Source organism: Haliotis rubra, unplaced genomic scaffold (assembly GCF_003918875.1).
Source record: "Haliotis rubra isolate DU_JTF1 unplaced genomic scaffold, ASM391887v1 Scf13, whole genome shotgun sequence".
In the NCBI taxonomy this organism is placed as follows: Eukaryota; Metazoa; Mollusca; class Gastropoda; order Lepetellida; family Haliotidae; genus Haliotis; species Haliotis rubra.
In genome coordinates this window covers 1,195,652-1,218,031 of record NW_025765225.1, presented here as the reverse complement: position 1 = coordinate 1,218,031, position 22,380 = coordinate 1,195,652, and the positions used below count along the sequence as shown (strand labels likewise).

At 37.2% G+C, this 22,380-nt stretch overlaps 1 protein-coding gene across 3 annotated transcripts; it reads right to left on the bottom strand.

The window, feature by feature from the left end:
- Nucleotides 1-1,880: 1,880 nt before the first annotated feature.
- Nucleotides 1,881-18,958, bottom strand: LOC124267096 (zinc finger C2HC domain-containing protein 1C-like). Of its 3 annotated transcripts, none has more exons than XM_046701936.1 (4): nt 18,902-18,958; nt 15,823-16,829; nt 9,348-9,851; nt 1,881-3,372 (listed from the first exon to the last, which is right to left on the bottom strand). In XM_046701936.1, exons 2-4 carry the CDS (start codon nt 16,792-16,794, stop codon nt 3,148-3,150), a joined length of 1,701 nt encoding a protein of 566 aa, XP_046557892.1. In that variant the 5' UTR covers nt 16,795-16,829; nt 18,902-18,958; the 3' UTR covers nt 1,881-3,147. The 3 variants fall into 3 exon arrangements, with proteins under 3 accessions (XP_046557892.1, XP_046557891.1, XP_046557893.1); XM_046701935.1 differs by having other exon boundaries at nt 18,441-18,952; XM_046701937.1 differs by having other exon boundaries at nt 15,823-16,756; nt 18,441-18,952.
- Nucleotides 18,959-22,380: the final 3,422 nt, after the last annotated feature.

The following is a 22,380-nucleotide window of genomic DNA, read 5'->3' as shown; positions in this document are numbered from 1 at the left end:
ACACAATGCTATAATGACCTTAATACATGTGGTGGTCAATAGATACAGATGACATGGCATGTTATTATGATATATAAGATACAAGTATGATTAATGGTCAACACATGCTTTATACATGGGAACAGTCCTTGTCTTATTGTTCCATATACACATTCATTTATAAATACGCCTCTGTACATTTCTCCATCAACAAAGCACAGTTCTAAAATCCAATTTGAGTAAAACATTATATGCATAATAAAATATACCATGTCAACATCTATTGACCACCATGACAGTTTCACGTAACGATAAATTATGGCAACAGCTTCAACTGATTGCATATGTTCTTTCATAAAAAGAAGATCAACAGAAAATCTCATGTTCATCAAATATCATCTTCTAAAATGCCAATCAAGCATCTAGGAATATTTCTACCAATATTTAAGTCAGAGACTTAATTTCTTGTGTCTATTGATTTTCCTGGGCAAAATGCAAAAAGACTGCACGAAAAACAGGAAATTTCAACAAGAACAAATTCTATCTGACAATGAATTCCATATATTCACTTGTGAAATACTGGCAACTGATGCTTTCAGAATATTTATTGTTTTACAAAGACATACATAGATATCCAAAATATATTTAGATCTTCCTCTTGTTTCTATAAACAAATCAATTCCAAATACATGGGTTGACTGACCAGCTTTGATTGTTGTTAATTGACCACATTGAAGAAATCCAGCAATATTAGGACTTTTCCATATACATTGATTAACAATAGATTTCACCAAGGTTATTTCCCTGCTCATCAATACTAAATAATAGATTGTGTTATTGTGCACCTGGTCACTGGCAGTTCAACCACGGAATAACACCATTAACTACTGCTACAGGATGGGCAGGAACTGGTCCATTGTGTTTGGGTGAAGCTGTAAACTCGAGCTCTGTATACATGAATGGGTGGTACGTAAGTCTGGTTGCTGTGGTGACCAGTAACGCCAAGTTGTTGTCACAAGAGGTGGATACAGGCAGCAGTTGATATGAATGAAAGCAGTTTGTAAATAGTAACAACAAAGTGTGCGTGCATGTCATACCTGACTGACAACACTAGTTAGATAGTGTCATCTACAAATTGAACTGTCTATCAAACCTTTCACATCCTGTTACATGTCATTATAGAAAATAAGGCAACCTACAAAATGCTCTGTCAGTCCATCTCATCTAAATAAGGGCAATATTGTTATTGCAGCTTTCCAGGTGGATTACCGAGGGCTCAACAGTCTACAAGTTTACATACATACAGAGAAGGTTATCATTGATACAACTGATCACCTCAATACATTGACAGACTGTAGTCAAATTGTGAGGAATTGCATGCTATCAAATATCCTTCAGATGACTGAAATCATATTTCATACTTTCACACTGTGTGATATCCTTATATCTGGTAATTCCGTATTTTCAAAATATACATCTTGCAAGCATTATTCCCAAAGTACATTCATTAGGCTGTCCATATTTTTGTGCCTTCCATCTCCCACCTGCTGTGAATTTTCACTGCAGCGTGAAATAATTAACAGTTTTGTTATCTCAATTTCTCCTGCCTCTGTGGTAATAGTATACTTTTACTCTCCTGGCATCCTCATAAAAAACCCAGGTCAGCTTGACCTTTCCTCATTTACATATATTGATATATTGTTTCTAAAGCAAAGTGACTTCATCTCAATCATAAATTAATTCAAAGACTATTACCAGGTGACATATATTTTAACATATCATAAAACATGTTACACAATTAGTGAAGAACATTATTTTTCACCCATCCGCTCTCTTGCTGGTTTAGGTTAGACATGAGAAACACATAAATATACTGCTTGCCTTATAATCACAACATTCTACATATGTCCTTACCCTGTCTGATAAATAAATACCCAGTCATGTATGTACAGCTGACAATGTCTCACAACAAAAGGTTCAGATAAACAATGAGAAGGAACTCCGCTAAAAGATTTGTCACTATTTTACATACCAGGTAACCACTACTAATGATGAATGTCAGATATCCTATGTGAACATTATAATGTTCAATTTAAAATGTTTCAAAATTATATGTTATATTTTCAGAAAATTTTATACATATTTAGGGTAGGAAAAGAAAGGTTATCATTAAGAGTAAAGTATATTTATGGCTACTTATAAGTATGCAGTTAAACACACTTATTCATTTAGTTTTGTTGTAAACTATAAAAAGAAAAAGAAGCCTTATTTCTGATGGTATATCATTTGTTTGTAAACATCAGTGTTAGACACACTGTCTCAGACAAGTAGTACTCTACTCGCTTTGTGTGATGGTTACTAGATGCCCTACTAGAGAGTTTGGGATTGAATCCTGGGTGGGACTCCACCAAATAAGATGCCATAATTTACTATGAAAATATAATTCAAGATATAACCTCTTACCTTTCTAAATGGCATTGACTATTCACAACACGACACCTTGGTAGTAAATGATTACTTTTTGTAATGAATATTAACAACATAGTGCAATAAATGTTTATCTAATAAATTACTTCCCTCAAAAAGATTGCAAATATTAAATTGGTTGCCAAGCAGCATGGACAAATACCGACTTATAAGCACCCTGTAGTATTACAAACTATTCAACTGAAACAAATGCAAACATCCCAGTGTTAGCTGGATAGGATGATGAAAGTGACTATAAAACTGCAATTGTTAAATAGTCTTGTGGTACTGGTACTGGTAACCTGATAAGACATTAATGTCATTCATGGAAATACACATTCACAGCAGTTCTAGTTCTTTACCATTTCAACAAAGATATTTGCAAGAACTTCATAGAAACTTATGTTTTATGTGTATTAGTTTTTAATGTGTATTTGATAGGGTTTTCTTAAAGTTGTACCTCCCCTTATGGAAATTCCAAGGAAAGGTCTATTTTTATTTATGACATCTAAGGCATAAAAAAACATACTGGTATTTTCTTTGTACAAATTTAAACAATCTCGTCATTATCACAGAATGTATTACTGGCACTCAGGAAACAACATTATCGGCACTCTATATGCAAATATATATCTCAGAAATCTTTACTGTCCCATATACACAAAATCACTTGCACATGTGCTGATTAATGAAAGAATGGACTTATCGACGAGGTCTTGCGCGGCAGTTGGGTATATGTCTCTCAGCCGTATTGGGGTTAAAGTTGCGATTGCACGTTGGACAACGCACATAGTCTGGGTTAACAGTTTTAGGGGGTGGAGGTAGATTCTGTGGTTTCACGCCTTGTGCTTCCATCTCACTGACCTTCTTGGCATAGCGGATTGTCTCAATGAAACTCTCATGTTGAGCACGCCAGTCTTTCTTTTTCTGAAAACAAAACAAAATTATTCAAATTACAGAATCATTTCTGAGTCCTGTGATGAATTTAAGGAGACCTTTTTGCATTACAATTTCAGTACGCACATGTCTAATTCAAAGGATGCTTTCTTCCCGCCACTGTACAGATTATCAGCACATATATATTACTGACTCTGCAAAAGCCTTCATCATGATGTGCATGGATATACAGTAGAAACAAACAATATGGAATAAAAATATTTCCATGCATAATATTCTTACATTGCTTCATGCTTCAACCTGACCTAAAATCATTTGTTTCATTTCATGTCTTTCACCATCTGAAAATGTGTTTAACAGATAACTTGGTCTAAATTTATATTCTTATAACAGTAAAAGTTTTCTTTAAAAAACAAAACTTGTAAACTATTTGTAATAGATAAGAAGTTCTTTTGTATGTACATGCATACTTGTCTGGAAATCGGAGTTAACGATAACAGTACCTTAAATACAGTACCATCTGATATTTTTATATGATTCTAGTATTCTTAGGAGATATTATCAATGATTTCTTCATTAATACTACAATAAGTGACATGTGGACTTGCTACAAAAAGTATTGTTCTGCTAATAATAGAAATTACGTTTAAATAAAGAAATGAGTCATAGAGGTCACATTGCTGATTTAATGACTCAGTGTAAGTTGTAGAGAAGCATTCGTGACTGAAATAAATTACTACAGGTCTTTCCTGTTGAACATGCAGGTACCTTAATTCAGCATGCATGGATAAGGAGACCCAATCTGTGATAACTAATCATACTGAGAAACCTAGTCCATCCAGTCTTGTATTAGTCTCAGGAAATAGGGAGGTATCTTTGTCTCAGGAAATAGGGAGGTATCTTTATAGGGAGGTATCCTTGTCTCAGGAAACAGGGAGATATCTTTGTCTCAGGAAATAGGGAGGTATCTTTGTCTCAGGAAATAGGGAGGTATCTTTGTCTCAGGAAATAGGGAGGTATCTTTGTCTCAGGAAATAGGGAGGTATCTTTGTCTCAGGAAAAGGGAGATATCTTTGTCTCAGGAAATAGGGAGGTATCTTTGTCTCAGGAAATAGGGAGGTATCTTTGTCTCAGGAAATAGGGAGGTATCTTTGTCTAAACTCAATATATTCACAATGTCAATTAATCAAAAATGTCATCATTTTCAAAACATCTAAACTTTTCAATAAACATCTAACAGCTATAGACAAATAGAAAAAGGGAGCTATTGGTATCAACCATCCATACTAAATGAGATCCAAATTAAAAAAACATCTCTGAATCACAAAAAATAACTATATAAACAATATAATTTTCTTCTAATGCTAACCATTTCAAAGATTACTGGAGGGCATACCCAAATATACATAACAGAACCTTCAAAAAACAAACTTGAGACATTTATAGATTAATTTAAATCAAAAATTATTTTTTCTCAACTGTTTTATCCTGTCATCACACATGTAAGGGGATTACCTGCTTGAGGAAAATACTACAGGTATTGTGTAGGTATGTTCTCATTTTGCCTACATCCCAACTCGTCTACAGTCTTAAAACAACATGTCGTGGTCTGTTGACTGCTGATTATGCAATGGTGAACTAGTGGCACCCATGAGTCAAAAGTGGACTCTTCTAGTTGAAGTAGTTGAAGGACAAAAAGAATATATATTTTTTTCTGTTACTTGTCATTTTCTAATCACAATGAAATGATAATTTATTTATCACATCATATCATCTTCTAGCTGAAGTAGTTGAAGGACAAAAAGAAACTTTTTTTAAAGAATTTATCTTTCTGTTATTTGTCTGTTACTTATTTATTCTGTTATTTGTCATTTTCCGATCACAATCGTGACATTGTCCATTCTCACTTCATCTTGATAAGGTGACCAGCTGCGTCGAGGAATTGAAGGGGTGATCTTCTCCCAGAAGCAAGTTGCTCTCAAGTCTGTCCAAGCGACTCTCCAGGTTTCGGTAGATCCTTGATTTGGGGCGGACAGCTGCTCCACAATCGATCTGTCTGCGTGCCAGTCTGTTTCCAATTTCTTTATAGCAATGACGAATTCATATATGTTCGGGTGATGCTTTCTGACGAGTTTCTTGAAGCCGTTGTGAAAACCCTCCAAATGATTGTTGGTTCTGGGTCCTGTATTTTCATGCTGGTTCCAGATACGAGGCGGGAATCTTGCGTCGTAGTCTACCCATGTAGAGGTCATGTAGTCGTTGAAGGCAGCAATACCCTCAACATCTGGAGACGCAGTACCTGTCTTCCTCCTCTCTGAGACAAGATGAACCCAGCCCTCTGCAGGTTAGCCATTGTGACTGTCAGTGCTTGGCAAACGCTCCATTTTAAAGGGTTAAGTTTTAAAGCCTATTAGTAGCAGAGAACTGAGTATTTTACAGCGAGAAATTAACTACATGTCATCATTGCTTTTACAATTTAGCTTGTTAATTATATTATAACCTTGTTTGAACTTCTAAATTAATCCTCTTTACTCAACTACATATCCTTATAACAACTCAGTATTTCACAGTGAGAAATTAACTACATCTCATCATTGCATGCATTAATCCCTGTCATTTTATTTTAACCCTGTTTTAACTTCTCAGTGGATGCACTAATCCTCTTTACTCAACTACATATACATATCAAGACTCAGTGAGTCAGGTTCATTATAAGAGTTGGGGTGCATTCTCTAAGCCCAATTCGACTACATTGTTTATGTAGGCGAATTGAGACTAAACCATTGTGTATGCTTAATGATAAACCTGGTGCTTGATTATTAATTTTATCCTTGATAACCTCTGCACTCCTTTCTGTGACAAATGGATTAAGCATATTACACCAGGGTCTTAGATTAAATGTAAGCTGATAACACAAAATATATACCAACCCTCTCACTTGTTATTCAACATGTTTAGACACACTGGCTCTAGTCAGTAATGCTACCATTCTCAACAATATCCCCTTGCTTGTCTTCATTGTAAGAAATCATGTTATTTATACTCACACCATACACAACACACTTCTTTTCACTAACAAGCAACATGGCAACTCTTAACAGCGGCGGGGCACTCACAAAACACCAGGATTAAAGACCTCGCATGGGGTGACCCTAAGTCCTTTATCGCCCACCAATCTTGAAACAGGAACCTTTGTAGGGTAGTGTGTATTTTCGACCTGGTGTCACAACAGACTGGTTGAAATAGTTACAGCCTGGATAATCAGATACTGGGTGACCAAACAATATCACAATACGTGAGATCAAAATAATCTTCAGTCCTGTTATGAATATGTATTGTATACTTTTATCACAGTGCAAAATGTGTTCTTGAATATAAGCATGTGGTCCCATATTTCAAGTTAAAATTGTAACAATCTTGTAATGGTTTTAAGGGCAGGATCCAATGTTTAGCCAGTATCCACTTAACATGTTATAAGTTTGATAACATCGTGTTTATGGTATAATTAAAGTTGACAATATTTCAACTTAAAGACCACAGCTCCTGTGGAGAGGAATGTCATAAATCTGGAAGGACAGGTGGGGAAACAACGACACACTTAACGGTGACAGGTTTATGGATTTTGCTTTACATATCGGTATTAACATCTGGACATAAAGACAAGTGGTTAAACATTCACAGACTTAATGTGCAAAATAATTTTCACTGTGGATTTTTACATGGACCAACCAATAGTATCGTGAGTGAGTGAGCATAGTTTTACGGCGCTTTTAGCAACATTCCAGCAATATCCCGGCGGGGGACACCAGAAATGGGCTTCACACATTGTACCCATGTGGGAAATCGAACCAGGGTCTTCAGCATGATGAGCGAATGCTTTAACCACTCGGCTACCCCACTGCCCCACCAATAGTATCAAAAGTCTATCCCTTTTTCTACAGGAACCAGTGGTTGAGCACAGACCACTAAAATAAGACATGAATATCATGTACACCAACAGCTTGCCCATACCAACTGTGTTAACATAAAAGGTATCCTAAGGGCTAGTGAAGTTTCCAACACTTAGGAGTCTACCACGCTTCATTCCTGTAGATGTTCTTTGTTAACTTACACCCCTGATAACTTTTCACGGCTAATTCCTATCCCAAGGCAATTATGCATTTACACGACATCAGGGAAAGAAGTGTCAGGTGAGTAGAACAAAATAAATCCAACTGATTAAAAAAAAGTTTGTTCCAGAAATTTAAAAAAAATACAGACAATATCTGTGATTCGAGAGAAAGAAGCTTGTCCTGTATCTTAAATAGTCTGATATTGTTCATGTCAAGTTTCATTAGTTGATGTTCATGTAATCTTCATTTCTTTATGTCTCACAGTCAATAAAATGTATACCTTACTGAATTTAGTTACAGTTTCTAAGTAAACTTAGACTCAGTATTATTCGTTACACTGCTATACTGAGTTTAACAAAACCTAGTAGAAGGTTAACCTTTCCAACTGACCAATCAGAACACAGCTTACCAAATCCCGAAAGTGGACATTCGCACATACCTTTTGAACTTTTACCTCGAAAAAGTTTGTACCCGAACGATTCCGAATGCTATTTTCCGTACGATCGGTTCCTAGTGATGCACGCCACAGCAGTGAGTAAACATTCGCTGAAAATTCGTTTGTCCGTATTCAAGCATGTCAACTTGCGGAAATATTAGCTAATGATAACCATATCAACAGAAACCCCAAAGCGTATATACTGCAGGTGTTATATGCGGATGTTCGTTTGTTGGGAGATCAGTGTTGGCGACCAGGGACGAGAAAATCCATTTTGTAAGTCCCGACGAACCCTAAATAGTAGCCGTTGTCTGATTGGTTAAATCCGTTCTGCCGTCTAGCCTTTGATTGGACGGTCATAGTTCGCTCAAAGGTTACCTGACGCGACCTTCCACAAGTTGTTGTTAGACTCAGTATAGCAGTGTAACGAATAATACTGAGTCTAAGTTTACTTAGACTGAATTTAGTTAATGACTAAATAATGTAAACAGATCATGTATGATTCATAAAGATTAGAAGAACTCCTTTTTCAACAGTTATTAAACATTTTGCCAAACACCAAATTCATGCAAGAGAAAAATTAACACAATGTAGGAATTAAATGATCTTTTCAATGTAAGATTTTTTAAATCACTAAAGACTTAGGTACTCATGGGAGTCATGGTTGACAAAGAGGAGGTAACGCCACGCATTCAGATCAGTTAATTTCCTATAACACTGATTGAATGTCATCCAAAATGTCCTAATAAAATAATATTGTGTGTACTTATAATGTGCTAACATCCCAACACAAGGTGCATATCCCACCAGGTACCCATTCACTGCTGAGTGAACAGAGGCACAAACTCACTTGCCTAAGGCAGGACCACATGTGTTACATTAAATTTTGATTCATTGTAAACCAGGACTGAAGTCCTAGTAACTTTCAGGTGTCAAGCTGCCATAGTCACCTATCAAAGGACTCTCAACAACCACCTTCAACTGATATTTTACCTGGGCTCTTTGCAAAGGACCACACACCACCACAGAATAGTTTGGTTTCGTAAAGATACAGGGGAATGTCCTAACAAAACAATCCAATGTCCTACCAGCTGCAAACTGTCTTTTGGTAACATTTTCTTTCACCTTCAGTCTTATAATATGGAATGTCATGAGGTGAGTATACCAGATGCAAAGATATTTTACATGAATAGCTTCATACAAGTGCGTCTCAATATGGCTGAAATATTGCCGATGTGACGTAAAATTTTGACTCACTCAGTCTCACAAGTGGTGTAAATCATTGTTTGCCTCATGGAGATGGGCATTTCTTCACAACAGTGGGTTGACCATGCTTATAGAATGCTCGAACCTCACATAACAGCAAAATGTCAATTACAAATACTTATGTGAAAGCAGCCTGGACCTTCCTCAGAATCAAACCCATCCTCAAAGCAATCACAGTTGATACAACTTACCGGTTGTTTCCTCGGTGTCTTGGTCTTCCCGACATACTTGGCCATCTCAGTCCCTTCTGTCCGCATCTTTGTGGGATCAAACGTTTTCCTCTTCTTGTTGGCATTCTTACAAGCAGCCTGATGTTTACCAAGTCTGTCAGTATTGAACCTTCTACCACAGATCTTACATGGAACAAGCTGCCCCTGTTCTCCCTGGGCCTCACTGTCAATGGCGGCCTGAATGTAGAAGTCTACATTGCTCTCTGGAACACGGTAGTCATCCTCCACAGGTGATGGTGTGCGTTTTCTTGGTGGTGGAACTCGCCGCTGCTGTTGTTGTTGTTGCCTACGCCTGTTCTCTGCATTTCTTCTCATTTTCTCTTCTTCTCTTTGAAGTCTTTCTTCTTCCTTCCTTTCTCTTTCTTCTTCTTGCATTCTCTTCTTTCTCTCTTCTTCCATTTGCCTGTTGAGCTTCCTTTCTCTCTCTGCCTCCCTCTTCCTCTCCAGCTCCACTTCCCGCCTAGCCTTTTGGCAAAAGAAATGGTTGGTATGATCATGATGAATAGATTTGAAAAGATTTCATAATCATTAATCTGCAAAATGAACTATCTTGAAGGTTCAGTAAAAAGATAACAAAATGAGGCCTTTCAAATGACTCATGTTTAGAAAGTTGTTTTGATTTACTGCAGCCACATTTGATAAGTGATAATCTTGTTATTAACCAAAGACCTTATTCTTGAACAACATCAAAACTATGTTTAAAGGTCATCTGACCACAGAGTTAAATGATCATGTATAAATCAACTTTTTTTCACAAATGATGGAAGAAAACTGTCAATTTCCAAATGAATGGTCAATTTGAAATGTCATAATGTTGGAGATCAGAAATCTGTTTCTTACTGGTGAACACAGAAAAGAAAAAGGTGACTATATTCTCCTCAATGAATATGCATGAATGCATAATCCAAGGGTGATGGCTTGGCTTTACATGTAATTGCCAATCTCAAGTATCACAGGAACAGACATGAGAGGAACTCAATATTGTTTAATGTTCCCTTAAAATATATATCAGGTAGTATTTCCCATAAATGTATGAATGACACAACTGCATGCCCAGAAGCTGATCAAGGCAGTTACATAGTCACAAGTTGCACAGACTAATAACTACTCAGTCAGCGGTGAACTCACAAAGCACATATTACTCCCACAAGTTCAAACCTTGAGCAGGTTAAACAGTTCTGTGTTAGTAGGGGCTGTACATAGGTTAGATGAGGGTTGACATGAAGTGACTCACCCTTCTCACCCTTTTTGTGAAAATTAAATACACACCTATCACAGATTTCAAAGACATTGTGGAAGGTTGATCCCTTTTCATTTATAAAGCTCCTTGCAGTAATCAGAAAATTGTGAAGTTCCAACCTTTATGGAAGAAGATTTTGACAATTTGCTTACAGTTTATTGCCTTCAAGTTTTGAGTGTTGGATAATGCATGCAGTAAGTCATACATATGAATTTTCTATTCACGTGGTCACAGAGACCTGGTTTGCTCTTGTATTTTCTCTCTCAGCTTATGTCAAATGTGTTTCAATACAAATTGCTTTAAAAAATTCTTAACAAAAATCCAATCAATTCTGCTTGGGCGTTGGCACAGTTCCCTCTGCATTGCGTGGAAGCACTTTGAAACAGACAAAGAGGAACTTGACAATGGTGTTTACTTGTACTACGTGAGTCTATAGATTATGAAGCTGGGCTGGGAATAGGGGACACCAACGAGAATCAATGTGTGTGGGTTCCCATGGCAATACGCACATTATGTTTACATGAAATGCCAGGCTCATCTCTACTAATATGGTAAACATGTCATCCAATTGATTGGGCAGACTCTCGTCACATAAGGTGTGAATATAGATTGAGATTGAAGCTTTGATACCTAAGCTTGTACGTACAATATTCATGCTGATGGTGTTACATGGATATGTGAAATAAAGGAAATGTTCCCATGGAATTGTGTTTACTTATGTACCTGCACAAGTGCTGCATGTAATGATGCACCTTGCATTTTGCAATTTATTATTAGAATGTTTTTCTTCAGTAACACTGACTAACTAGCATTTTGCAATTTATAATTAAAATGTGTTTCTTCAGTAACATTGACTAACAAACATGCAAAATTAGCACAAAATAACCAGTCTGTGCCAGAACCTTTTTAGAGTACAAACCAGTACTTGGCTTTAGACTCATTTTCAGTAGATATTAGTGTTATCAATAACAATGTCTTCCCCTCTATTTAAGCAAACACTTACTGGTATTTCAAAAAGAAAACATACAAATCTAAGAAACATAAACTAAGGTAAACAGAAAGACCTTGAATTTGATTCATTACAGGACTTCATTGGGACTTGTCACAGAAGCTCAAGCACGCACCTAGCTAGTCTCATGACCTACAAATATACCTGAAGACCCCAACTTCAAGTCTTCAGGTGATTGAAGTTCATTAATAATATACACATGTCATGACAAAGGCACTTCTAGCCCCACTCTACAACCCCTGGATATGTCAGTATGTTAATAAGCTAGAACCCCCTGACAAGACAAGCTGCTTTTCTACAGACATCGATTTGTGTCAAACTAGTGAGACCTGTCAGTATTTACAGACACTTTACATACGAATGGTTTTTCAGGGCAATGACATCACAACAAAACAATAAACAGTATTTTTATCTATATTTGGCACACTATCAAGATGCTGACAATTGACAGTATTCCCTCAAGCTGATAACCACTGATGTAGAACAATTAACGTCAGTATGCCCTAGAGAAATCAAGTGTCCCACATCAGCTAAAAGACAATGCAGGCAAATCAGCAGTTCTGTCTTTGGGTGTGGGAACCAGGACCTAAGTTCTGTCAAGACAAAGGTAGCTTTAGTGTTTCTAACATATGACATTTTGTAATGTGTGAGTGGCAACTGATACAGATAGAAGCGTATTAGTGACACCATGTAAAAACATTTTTATCATACATAGGAGTTACTTACTAGGGTTGTTGCGATTCATTCACATATTCGGTGAATCAAACTGTATCCCTTTCAGAATTTAATTTGTTATTTGCATTCACTAGAAATCAAATATTCATGATTTTTTATAATGGAGTGTTCTTACTTGAATTTGGGTGCAAACAATATATTGACAACATTCCTATATATCTAATTTGACAGTAATGTGGTCACTGGTCATTGTTGTGTTGAATTACCTCAGGTAAAACATGTCAAAGGACCTATTTCTTATTATTATCCATATGGTGTAACATAACCAGTGACATATATATCATATGTGCACATGTGCACATATCACTTTTGCCTAGCAGCCATTGTTTCTGTATTTCATCATCTGTGACGTCATTAAAGAATTAGACGTGACATCAATGAACAGGGCCGTCACACTTGCTTATCGTGTTTTACTGCACAAATGACTACACGAATAAAATGGATAATAAAGAAATTATTACACTCGAACAAGTGTGTCACTTGACTTATGCGAAACTCGTGCAAAATTGTGTATTACCCTCGCTCTCGCTCTGGCAATACAACATTTCACACTGGTTTCATATAAGTCATATGACACACTTGCTCGTGTAATAATCTCTATTTGTTTCACAGGATATAATGAACAATACATCAACTGCTGACTGGTTATTGTATTCATTACCCAATATTCATGATATGTAGAATATCTGCCTTATAGTGGATTCATTGAAGCTCTAATTCTTACGTCTACATAGATGATACTTTCATCTATGAAACTGATCCTTTCATCTCCGTAGATCATAATTATATCTCTATAAATGATATTATAATCATGAAGATAAATATGATTTATTTAAATGTGAAGTAATATGGTTTAAACTGTGCCACTCACAGCTTCCATAGATACAATACAGGCTGTTTTCAGTTGTTTATTTTTATGTAAATCAGTAACCAATAATAAACAATTCAGCTCAGTCTAAGTAAACTTAGGCTCAGGATTATTCGTTATACTGCTATACTGAGTCTAACAAAACCTAGTAGAAGGTCGCGTCAGCTAACCTTTTGGACTGACCAATCAGAACACAGCTTTCCAAATCACGAAAGTTAACATTCTCACATACCGTTTGAACCTTTACCTAAAAGATTCGAACGATTCCGAATGCTATTTTCTGTACGATCACTTCCGAGTGATACACAATGAGTAAACAGTCACTGAAAATAGCATGTTTGTCAATATATGCAAGGATGTCATCTTGCGAAAATATAAGCAAATAGTAACCATGTCATTAGAAACCCATAAGCATATATACTGCAGGTCAAATATCTGTGTTTTAAAGTCTCGCCGAACCCTAACAAGTAGTCGTCTGATTGGTTAAATCCGATCGTCCGTCTCGCGTTTGATTGGATGGTCATAGGTCACTCAAAGGTTACCTGACGCGACCTTCTACTAGGTTTTGTTAGACTCAGTATAGCAGTGTAACGAATAATACTGAGCCTAAGTTTACTTAGACTGCAATTCAGCTGAATATGTTCTCCACACAAACTTTGATTGAGTAAATGCACTTTCAGGTCTCAGCACAGCAATATTCCAAAGCAAGTGTATTAGTGAAGTCTGTAAAAAGCCAGGAAAACCAGTGGTTGATAGCATGAGCAACTCTGCACACAGTCATGGCACAATGACACCCTGATGTACAAAGTGTGCCCATCGGTTTTTACATGGATACCTCCATAAAATGTGAAAGGACATTGTAGTCAATTCATATTTTAAATACAAGACATATGGTTATAGAGGATAAACTATCTCATAAGCTCAGATATCCACATATTTTTTATGAAAAAAGTGAGTAAGTATGGTTTTACGTCGCTTTTATATATCACTGCAGGGAACACCAGAAATGGTCCTGACACATTGGTGGTGAATCGAACCCGGATCTTCAGGGAGATTGGATGAAATAAAATCATACCTGAAAAGACTCTTTATACTTTTCGAACCTACTGACCAGTAATCTAAAAAAGAATTCTAAAACCCAAGACATACAAATATTTGGTCTTACATCTGAACAAAACATGATATAAGTGGATATATACAGACAGATACAGGATGGGTCATGTAACTATAAAATAAATATAAAATCCCTGACATAACTTAGTATGTCAACATGTAATATTTGTCTAAAATCACCTAATCTCCTCAATGGGCTTCCATATCAGCCCATGTTGATATGGCTCCAATTGCTTCGAAATAATGACTGATAAAGGCCTCCAAATGTCAATCCCTAATATGACTAGTCAAACACTGACCCTCTGGTTATCTAACCAGTGTCACTTAACAAGATACAGTCCAGGAAATCAACCCTTTCTACACTTGACCTATATGACTGGTTTCACATAAACATTTGTGAATCATCATATTCAGCCCAAATTAATGTATTGCCTTGTTCAGGCGACAAGGTATCCTCAATGTTGATAAAGTAAAATCTAAGGGACCATTCATAATTTATGGCTTGGGGGAGGATAATGATTTTTATGGAGAAGCATGTACAATGTCAATTACCCCCCCCCCCCCAAATATATGTACAAAGTAAGTGGCCCCACTGCATGTCATGTACAAAATTGCTGACCCCCGAGTACATGTGTACAAAATTGCTGACCCCCTACCCCCAGAACAAAATGGGCGACCACCCTTAAAATCATCATCACCACCCCTAGCCATATATTATGAACTGTCCCTAAGTTACATGCTGTAACGTAAAAAAGATTTTTGTAACACCTCGTGTCTTGTTCTTTTGCTAAAACCCTTACTTGCATAGGTCTTTATGTCACAGACAGACCATCCCTTATTAAGCAAACAAACAGTCAAGCACCACTGTGTCGAAGCTAAAGGGATCTGTGCAAGTACTTTGAATTATCCATTGTTTGACACAACATCAAGATGATGACTAAATAAAGAATATGCAAGGACCAAGGTTTTACTTCGTGACAAACATACATTTGACACATCAAGGTTCGACACGATAGTGTTTGACTGAATGAGTATCAGACAATGGCAAATTGGTTCAAAAATTCTTTGGAATAAGTTCCTGTTGCCTCACTCTTAACATTATTATCTCTATGGAAAAGAATGGAGCAAGCTATCTAAACTGATGATATCTCATGGCGAATGGATTCCAGCAAGTTTAAAGTCATCTCAAAATATTTTAAAGGATGCCTTTGTATTATTCAACAAAAACATTTCTCTCCCTTATTTAGCCATACAGAAAATATGTGCTTTTCCTATTTCAACTCATCAAAAAAAACATGGTTATTGTGGGATTTAAGCTGACGGTGTTGTTGGTGGGTATTTTTAGAGTGGTAAGAGTACTTCAGTATTAAATATAAAGGGTACTTTCAGTGTGTCAGTTAAATCTGGGGGAATAGTATTGGAGGCAGGGGATAACCCTGATGTTGGAAGAAACCAAGTATCATGAACTCACCTCTTCTTCTTCCCTCTCCTTCTTTCTCCTCATGGATTCCAGTTCTTGTTTATTTCTCTCAATCTCCTCCATGATCTCACGCTGCTTCTCCTCTAGGTCATCCTGCACATCCTGGTTCTCCTTGTCTCCATCTGTGCTATCCCCCTCCCCCCACTGACCCCCTGGTGGACTGTGCCCTTCCTGCACAGACTGATGATGTCTGTCTAGTCTCTGCTCTCTTGCCCTGTTCTGCTCCATCTGCCAGCGTTGAAAGTCTGTTAGTTTTTTAGTACCTTCGGATTCGTTCCTCTTTGGAGGTGGTGCACCTAATCGTTTTCGTTGAAAATTTCGTAAAGTGTGTAAATTTGGAGGTGGGCTACTGTCATTACTACTAGTTCTGCTATTGTCTTGTCGCACGTCATACTGTCCATTAGGAGTCTGCACAGCATTTGCATTATTATGTGCATTCGGCCTTTGTCTAGCAATTCTAGCTTTGGTTGGCACGGGGGGTGTTTTTTTGTCATTAAGGGGCTGTAACAAGTTAGCTCTGTCCTTCCCCGCACTATTTTTGCCATGCCTTGATGAGGAGTTTGATGCATGACTACTAGCACTGCTGTAACCCCCTGATGAGTACCCTCTCCTCATCATACGATAGTGTTCGTCAATTGGAGGAGAGTTATACCCCTGTTGTTCCAGCTGACGTCTCTGCTGAAAGAACTGTCGAGCAGACGGACCTCCTGTGGAACTGTTTCCACTATTCTGGCGCTGACCAACTTTTGACAACGCCCGTCTCTGTTGATCTTCATACATCCTTATCATTTTCTCTTCTTTTTCACGGAGCAATTTTGACTGAAAGTCTGCTTGTAGCATTTCCAGCTTCGAAGGCTGTTTGTTAAACTGTTTTCGACTCATCCCTATTGGTGTGTAGTGAGGTAGTTTTGATGGAGATGTATCTCTGTAAGAGGAGTTAGGAGGAACTGCAACTCTGCTCATTTTGGGTGCAATGTCCTTGCACTAAGTCGTGAACACTGGAGTGAAAATAAAAAGCAAGCTGTGAGGTGATGTGCGACACATAAAAAGCAGCCTACACAAAACAGACTAGGCAGCCCTAGAAATTCATGGTTTTTCAAGACTACTGCAAACATTATTCCATCTATCTTCAGATGCATGTCCTGCTTGAATGATACAAAAATGTTAACTATTTACATCTTCTGTCTACTTTATTCAATTTTCAATTTGTAACAAATTTGAGAACTTGTTCATAATTTTAGCCCTCAATGCAAGTAGACAAAGAGGACTACCATGATTGGATTTTTAGATTTCCTCGGCACAAATGAGTAGTCTTGGTCACCAGGACAAGCATGCATTTCAAAGGCTTCTAAGGCTATCTCAATACACCCAAGTCATGTTACCCTTAATAATGATGAACATTTATAATGTCTTTCCTTTCAAAATTATGTCAATTGATATGAAAAACAAGAACTAAGGCTAATCCTTAGCATGAACTAATGTTTTGATGGAAATAATCATGTAGCATTTTAATGTAAGGAGTCCAAGGATTTTGAGTTTACATGCCTAGTACTTCAATAGAAGGACACCAGAATCTTCCTTTTTATACAAGTGTTACAACAAGGACCCTTGACTTTCACAGTGTTCACGAATAGCGTCTGACCCTCTGACAAATCCGGCAGATTTGCCAACGGTCCGATAGAAGTCTACAACCCGCCGGCCCCAGTGTCTGACTGTATATTTCACAATGACTTTGACTGAAGTTGTTATATGGGACATGTGACACCTGTTTGCTGTTTATAAATCTTATGTTTGTTTATAATTTCAGTGCCAATTATAAGAAATGCTAAATCTGAAATGTGTGTTTAATTTTATTCTATGGGTCCTGTGAATTTTCAATGGGTCAGACAGACATCTGAAACTTACAGGACCCAATGTCCTGTTCCTTTGAAACACGATTCGTGAACACTGCTTTCATGCTTAATTTTGAACAGTGATGTCATCTTGATAGAACACTAATTGATACATGGTTAGTATGAATACTAGGTTTGTACAATTAGGTTAAATAAGCGCTGTTTTTAGACCTGTTTAGCACATCAGTAGCATCAAAATTGAGAAAAGTCCTAGGGTCTTTGCTGTTTGCTGCAATAGCAATATCAACACAATCATGACATTCATGTATATCTGCATAATATGACTCCTGAACATGACAACACCTTACAAAACCAACCACACTTAATGAGTTGCTGACTTAACTACAACTACAAGTACGAGGCAAACAAACAATGCAGGTGCTAATATTTATCCTGTGAAATAAATATGGATCATATTTGGCATAATGGTTATGTTGATTCAAACTAAAATCTACATAACATAACAACACCATCAGCACAAAACTATTTTACGTCAAGTACACTTCGGAAAGAGTTCCTTCCGTTCCCCCAACTCTAAACCAAACTCTAAACCTAACCCTAACCCTAAACCTAGCCCTAACTTAAATTTTGGACTTTTAATCATTTTGTGAGTTCTCTAGTAATTGTTGTGTTAAGTTTTGTTTATAATTCTAGAATATTTATACATATTATTTGGGATGGGGGAACGGGGGGAACTCTTACCTACACTTCACTTACCTTGAAATAAATGACTGAGATATTTTTCCAAATATGCTGGGTATACTCTAGCGATATATTCAAACCGAACAGTACGACAAATTACGTGTCGGTGTGTCCATATCGAAGAGATCCTGAAAATGCATGTTTACGATCCTTCCGTGAATATACGTAATCACACAAGTCTACCAAGTGAACTCAAATGTAGAATACGCACAGGTATTGTCACGATTAACAGGAGGCTGAACACACCCCTAACTTTACAGCATCCTATCAATAAATGTCAAGCAACTGCGTGGGTTGGTCATGCGTGCGCCGCCATGTTGTTTACATTCTCTGGTGCTTGGTAACGGTCAATACCACCGACCGAGTTTCATGAATGACAGGTTGTTATCGCACGCCTGTAGTGTGTACCGAATCTATTGTTTTACCATGGTGCTAGATGAATCACTACAAATTACATGTACAAGTTAGGGTTCCACCTGAATAGCTTTCCTGAAAGAGTGTTTTCTTCCTTCATGTTTGGCCCTTTACTTCCGGAATGTTCGAACCGTTGTGCTTACGTAACAACATATCGCAAAGAAAGTAAAAGTGGGCGGAGCCTCTTCTGTGATAACCATGTATGGCAGAGGTAAATGTTGGTTAAGTAAATGTGTTAGAACCGCATAAAGATTAGAAGTTGAATTGAAGATGATATCGGTATCACACATAAATGATAATATGTATACTAGATCTAATTACAACTTGCAGATTTACACTCGGTTTTTGTATGTCCAGTGCCTTGTACAGGATAACGTCACTAATGTTATAGGAAGAGCAAACTCACAGACGAGTCCGAACCATAATAAACGATACACGGTGTAATCGAGAAAGGTTTCTAGTACCCTAAGCAGAAATTAATAAGTATAAAAATATTTCGTTTAACTTCTCTAGCCTGATGGTATGCGGGTATGCATTTACAGGATAATCATCTGCTAGTGAGCGCATTCACTGATGCAGAAAAGGTTAAAGGTCACATGCAACCAAAAAATCAAACATAATTAAAACACAATTATCACTTATTCATGACATATAATATACATTGCTGGTTATGAAAAAACATATGCTTTCAAGTATCGAACTGAGAAAGTGACTCGGTAAGAAGAACGTGTGGTGAAATAGACAAATGAAAAATATATAAACAGTTAATTTACTGTCATAACATATTTATAAAAAGCTCGTGCCTGTGAGATATCAACAAAACATTAGAAAAATAGCTCACACCAAAGCCTTCACCGAGTATTCACCGGACAACCCGCTTCCAAGCTGCGCGAACCTATTTCACTGCGCACGTGCTATGAGCGCAGCCCAGCTGTTGAAACCCGTTTTCCCCGAAAAGTCGGGGGAAAATTAGTGAAACGTTTGAACTCCGATTTCGCGCGGTTTTTTTCATCGCGTTATTTTTCAACTTTATAAGTTGAATTTGCATTTTTGACGATTTGTTTCGGTAAGTCCATACCAAAAGGTATCAGAATCTGCAAAGTTGTGTTTTACGTTGCATGTGACCTTTAATTTTTTTAGGAAAGAATACTATATGATATTTATATGAACACTCTTGCCAAGATGTAGACGAATGTGTTCGGCTGTTGGGTTTACGAGTTGCACTTTCCAATCAAAGTATTAGACTTTTTTATAATACAAATTCTCGGAAAATATATCCTATTGAAAGAAGCAAGCAACCATTTTTTATTGAAAAGAAGCCCCAGTGAAATAGGAGCTTCAAATGAAGACTTTCTTCATTTAGAGCTACAGAAATACAGTCAGGTATGAAAAAAGAAGAGAAAATTGTACGGTGACGGGACTGTGAGGCAGACAACACAGATATGTGCCCAACGTTTAAATTGTTGATTCCATGTTTATAAATGGGCCTTTGAGTTTCAGTCTCAGTTCAAACACATTTGACTGACACAAAAAAGTTCGATTACGAGCGAGATGTTATGAAAATATCGTGTTTGTGGTTGTTGTTTGTTTGTTGTTTTTGTTTTGTTTTGTTTTGTTTTGTTTTGTTTTGTTTTGTGTGTGTGTGTGTGTGTGTGTGTGTGTGTGTGTGTGTGTGTGTGTGTGTGTGTGTGTGTGTGTGTGTGTGTGTGTGTGTGTGTGTGTGTGTGTGTGTGTACTAAAATATACCTCACTGTGTATATATTAACGCCGTATCTGTTCTTGATATGTTGATACTGAATACGAGATATCGGGTTTACATCCTCTTGTAAAAATGTGCTTGAGAGAACGGTGCTAGCATCAACACCTAAACGTCGCATTCATGGAAGTTGACTATCCATAGAACTTCATTTTCCTTCATCTTTATACAACTTTTAAAATGCCTCTCAAAGAAAAAAATCTGTTACGCATATTTTTTACGTATTAGTATTTATTTGTTTGGAGAAAATATGCATAGATATGCATGCTATATATCACTTGAAGCATTAAAGGTTTTAACCTGTGTCCACGTTGCCAATATACAACTAATTGCTCTGTTGTTTTTACAGTTATTGCCATTGTATATGCACAATAAAACGAGAATTACTAGGCGGTGTACTCAACTAAACTCACTCACTCACTTTCCAAGCAAATGACACCACTAAGCTTTCTGCCACAGAAGTTTGGTAGCTTTATTTTCTATGCACATGACATTGAAAAACTTAGAAGAATGATAAATAGAATAACTCAAAGCTTCATATGTATGTTAAGACATTCTTATGTACATATACGTACAACTTTGGACACATCTGTTTTGAGCTGAGTAGGATAGTATACAGTTTGAACATTTCAGATTTCTCCACAAAGATACTGCACGCCTAGTATTCAACGTATGACCGTGTGACTCAATTTGAGCTGGAAATAAATAACGACGTAAAGCGCCTGACAAAGAAAATTACGAAATATATCCCTGATTGATAACTGGTTGGAACTGGTGTTATATTTTAGACAACGTTTCAGAGTTACGTCTTGCATGCGACTTCATTGTATATTCTTTGGGTATTAAACATATCCTATGTTATATTATTCTTGGTCTTGGGGCAGGACATTAAATCCTAACTCTATATGAAGAGACTCTGTGGTTTAAATAATCGCGCCTTCACCCTTGTGGTTAAAGAGCCATGTCCAGACTGCGTGTCATAGGGGTCATAATCCATTATTACAGAGTCGGAATGTTAAATACACTACACAAATCTGTTGGATTCAGCAGTTAATACCTAGTAATTATGAATTCAAACCACTGTTTAGCGGATTGAGCGTCACATGGCCAACAGTGGTATATATCACCTTCCAGGAATATTGGTCTGTCCGAGACACCACCTACTGCAAGAATGCAATTATAAGCCAGATTAACTGACTTGAGTACACATAAATATACAATTCGGTGTGCTCAACCTGTCACGTGGCAGGCAGTTATGTCTAAATAAATTGGTAAAGCCAGCCATATTAATCTCAGTTTCAGTCATGGTGGACCATCCGTTCCACAAAGTGATCATAGCTCTGTTATTGTTGTAAGTCTATAATAATTTCCAGTGATGGAATTACGATCGTCTTTGATATGGAACAGGGCCCAGTGGATGTTTTAAAGCTCAAGAGACTGAACAAATGTTTGAACAGCAACTTTGCACTTGACTCATTGGCTTCAATCTTAGAATTAAGATGTTGATTTGTCTGATGACCGTTGTTGAGTGATTTCTGGCTGAAATATACATTTGGCGATGAATCTCCAGGAAAGATTTTTTCCATCCGTCTCTTGTCCATTCCTCTTGTCTTTTTTCGCTTGTCGAACTTAAAAAAGTGAAGTCCCAAGCAGATGTTTTAGTGACTGGTATGGAGGTGGTGGGGTAGCCTAGTGGTTAAAGCGTCGGCTCGTCACGCCGAAGACCCGGGTTCGAATCCCCACACGGGTACAATGTGTGAAGCCCATTTCTGGTGTCCCCAGCCG

What these genes read in the sequence shown, in the direction of transcription:
- LOC124267096 (XM_046701936.1), bottom strand. Translation starts at nt 16,794, where the DNA reads ATGAGCAGAGTTGCAGTTCCTCCTAACTCCTCTTACAGAGATACATCT. An exon ending in AGGAGAGGGAAGAAGAAGAG is followed by an intron (nt 9,852 to 15,822) that starts GTGAGTTCATGA and finishes TTTTGCCAAAAG; the next exon opens with GCTAGGCGGGAAGTGGAGCT. An exon ending in AGACACCGAGGAAACAACCG is followed by an intron (nt 3,373 to 9,347) that starts GTAAGTTGTATC and finishes TTTTGTTTTCAG; the next exon opens with AAAAAGAAAGACTGGCGTGC.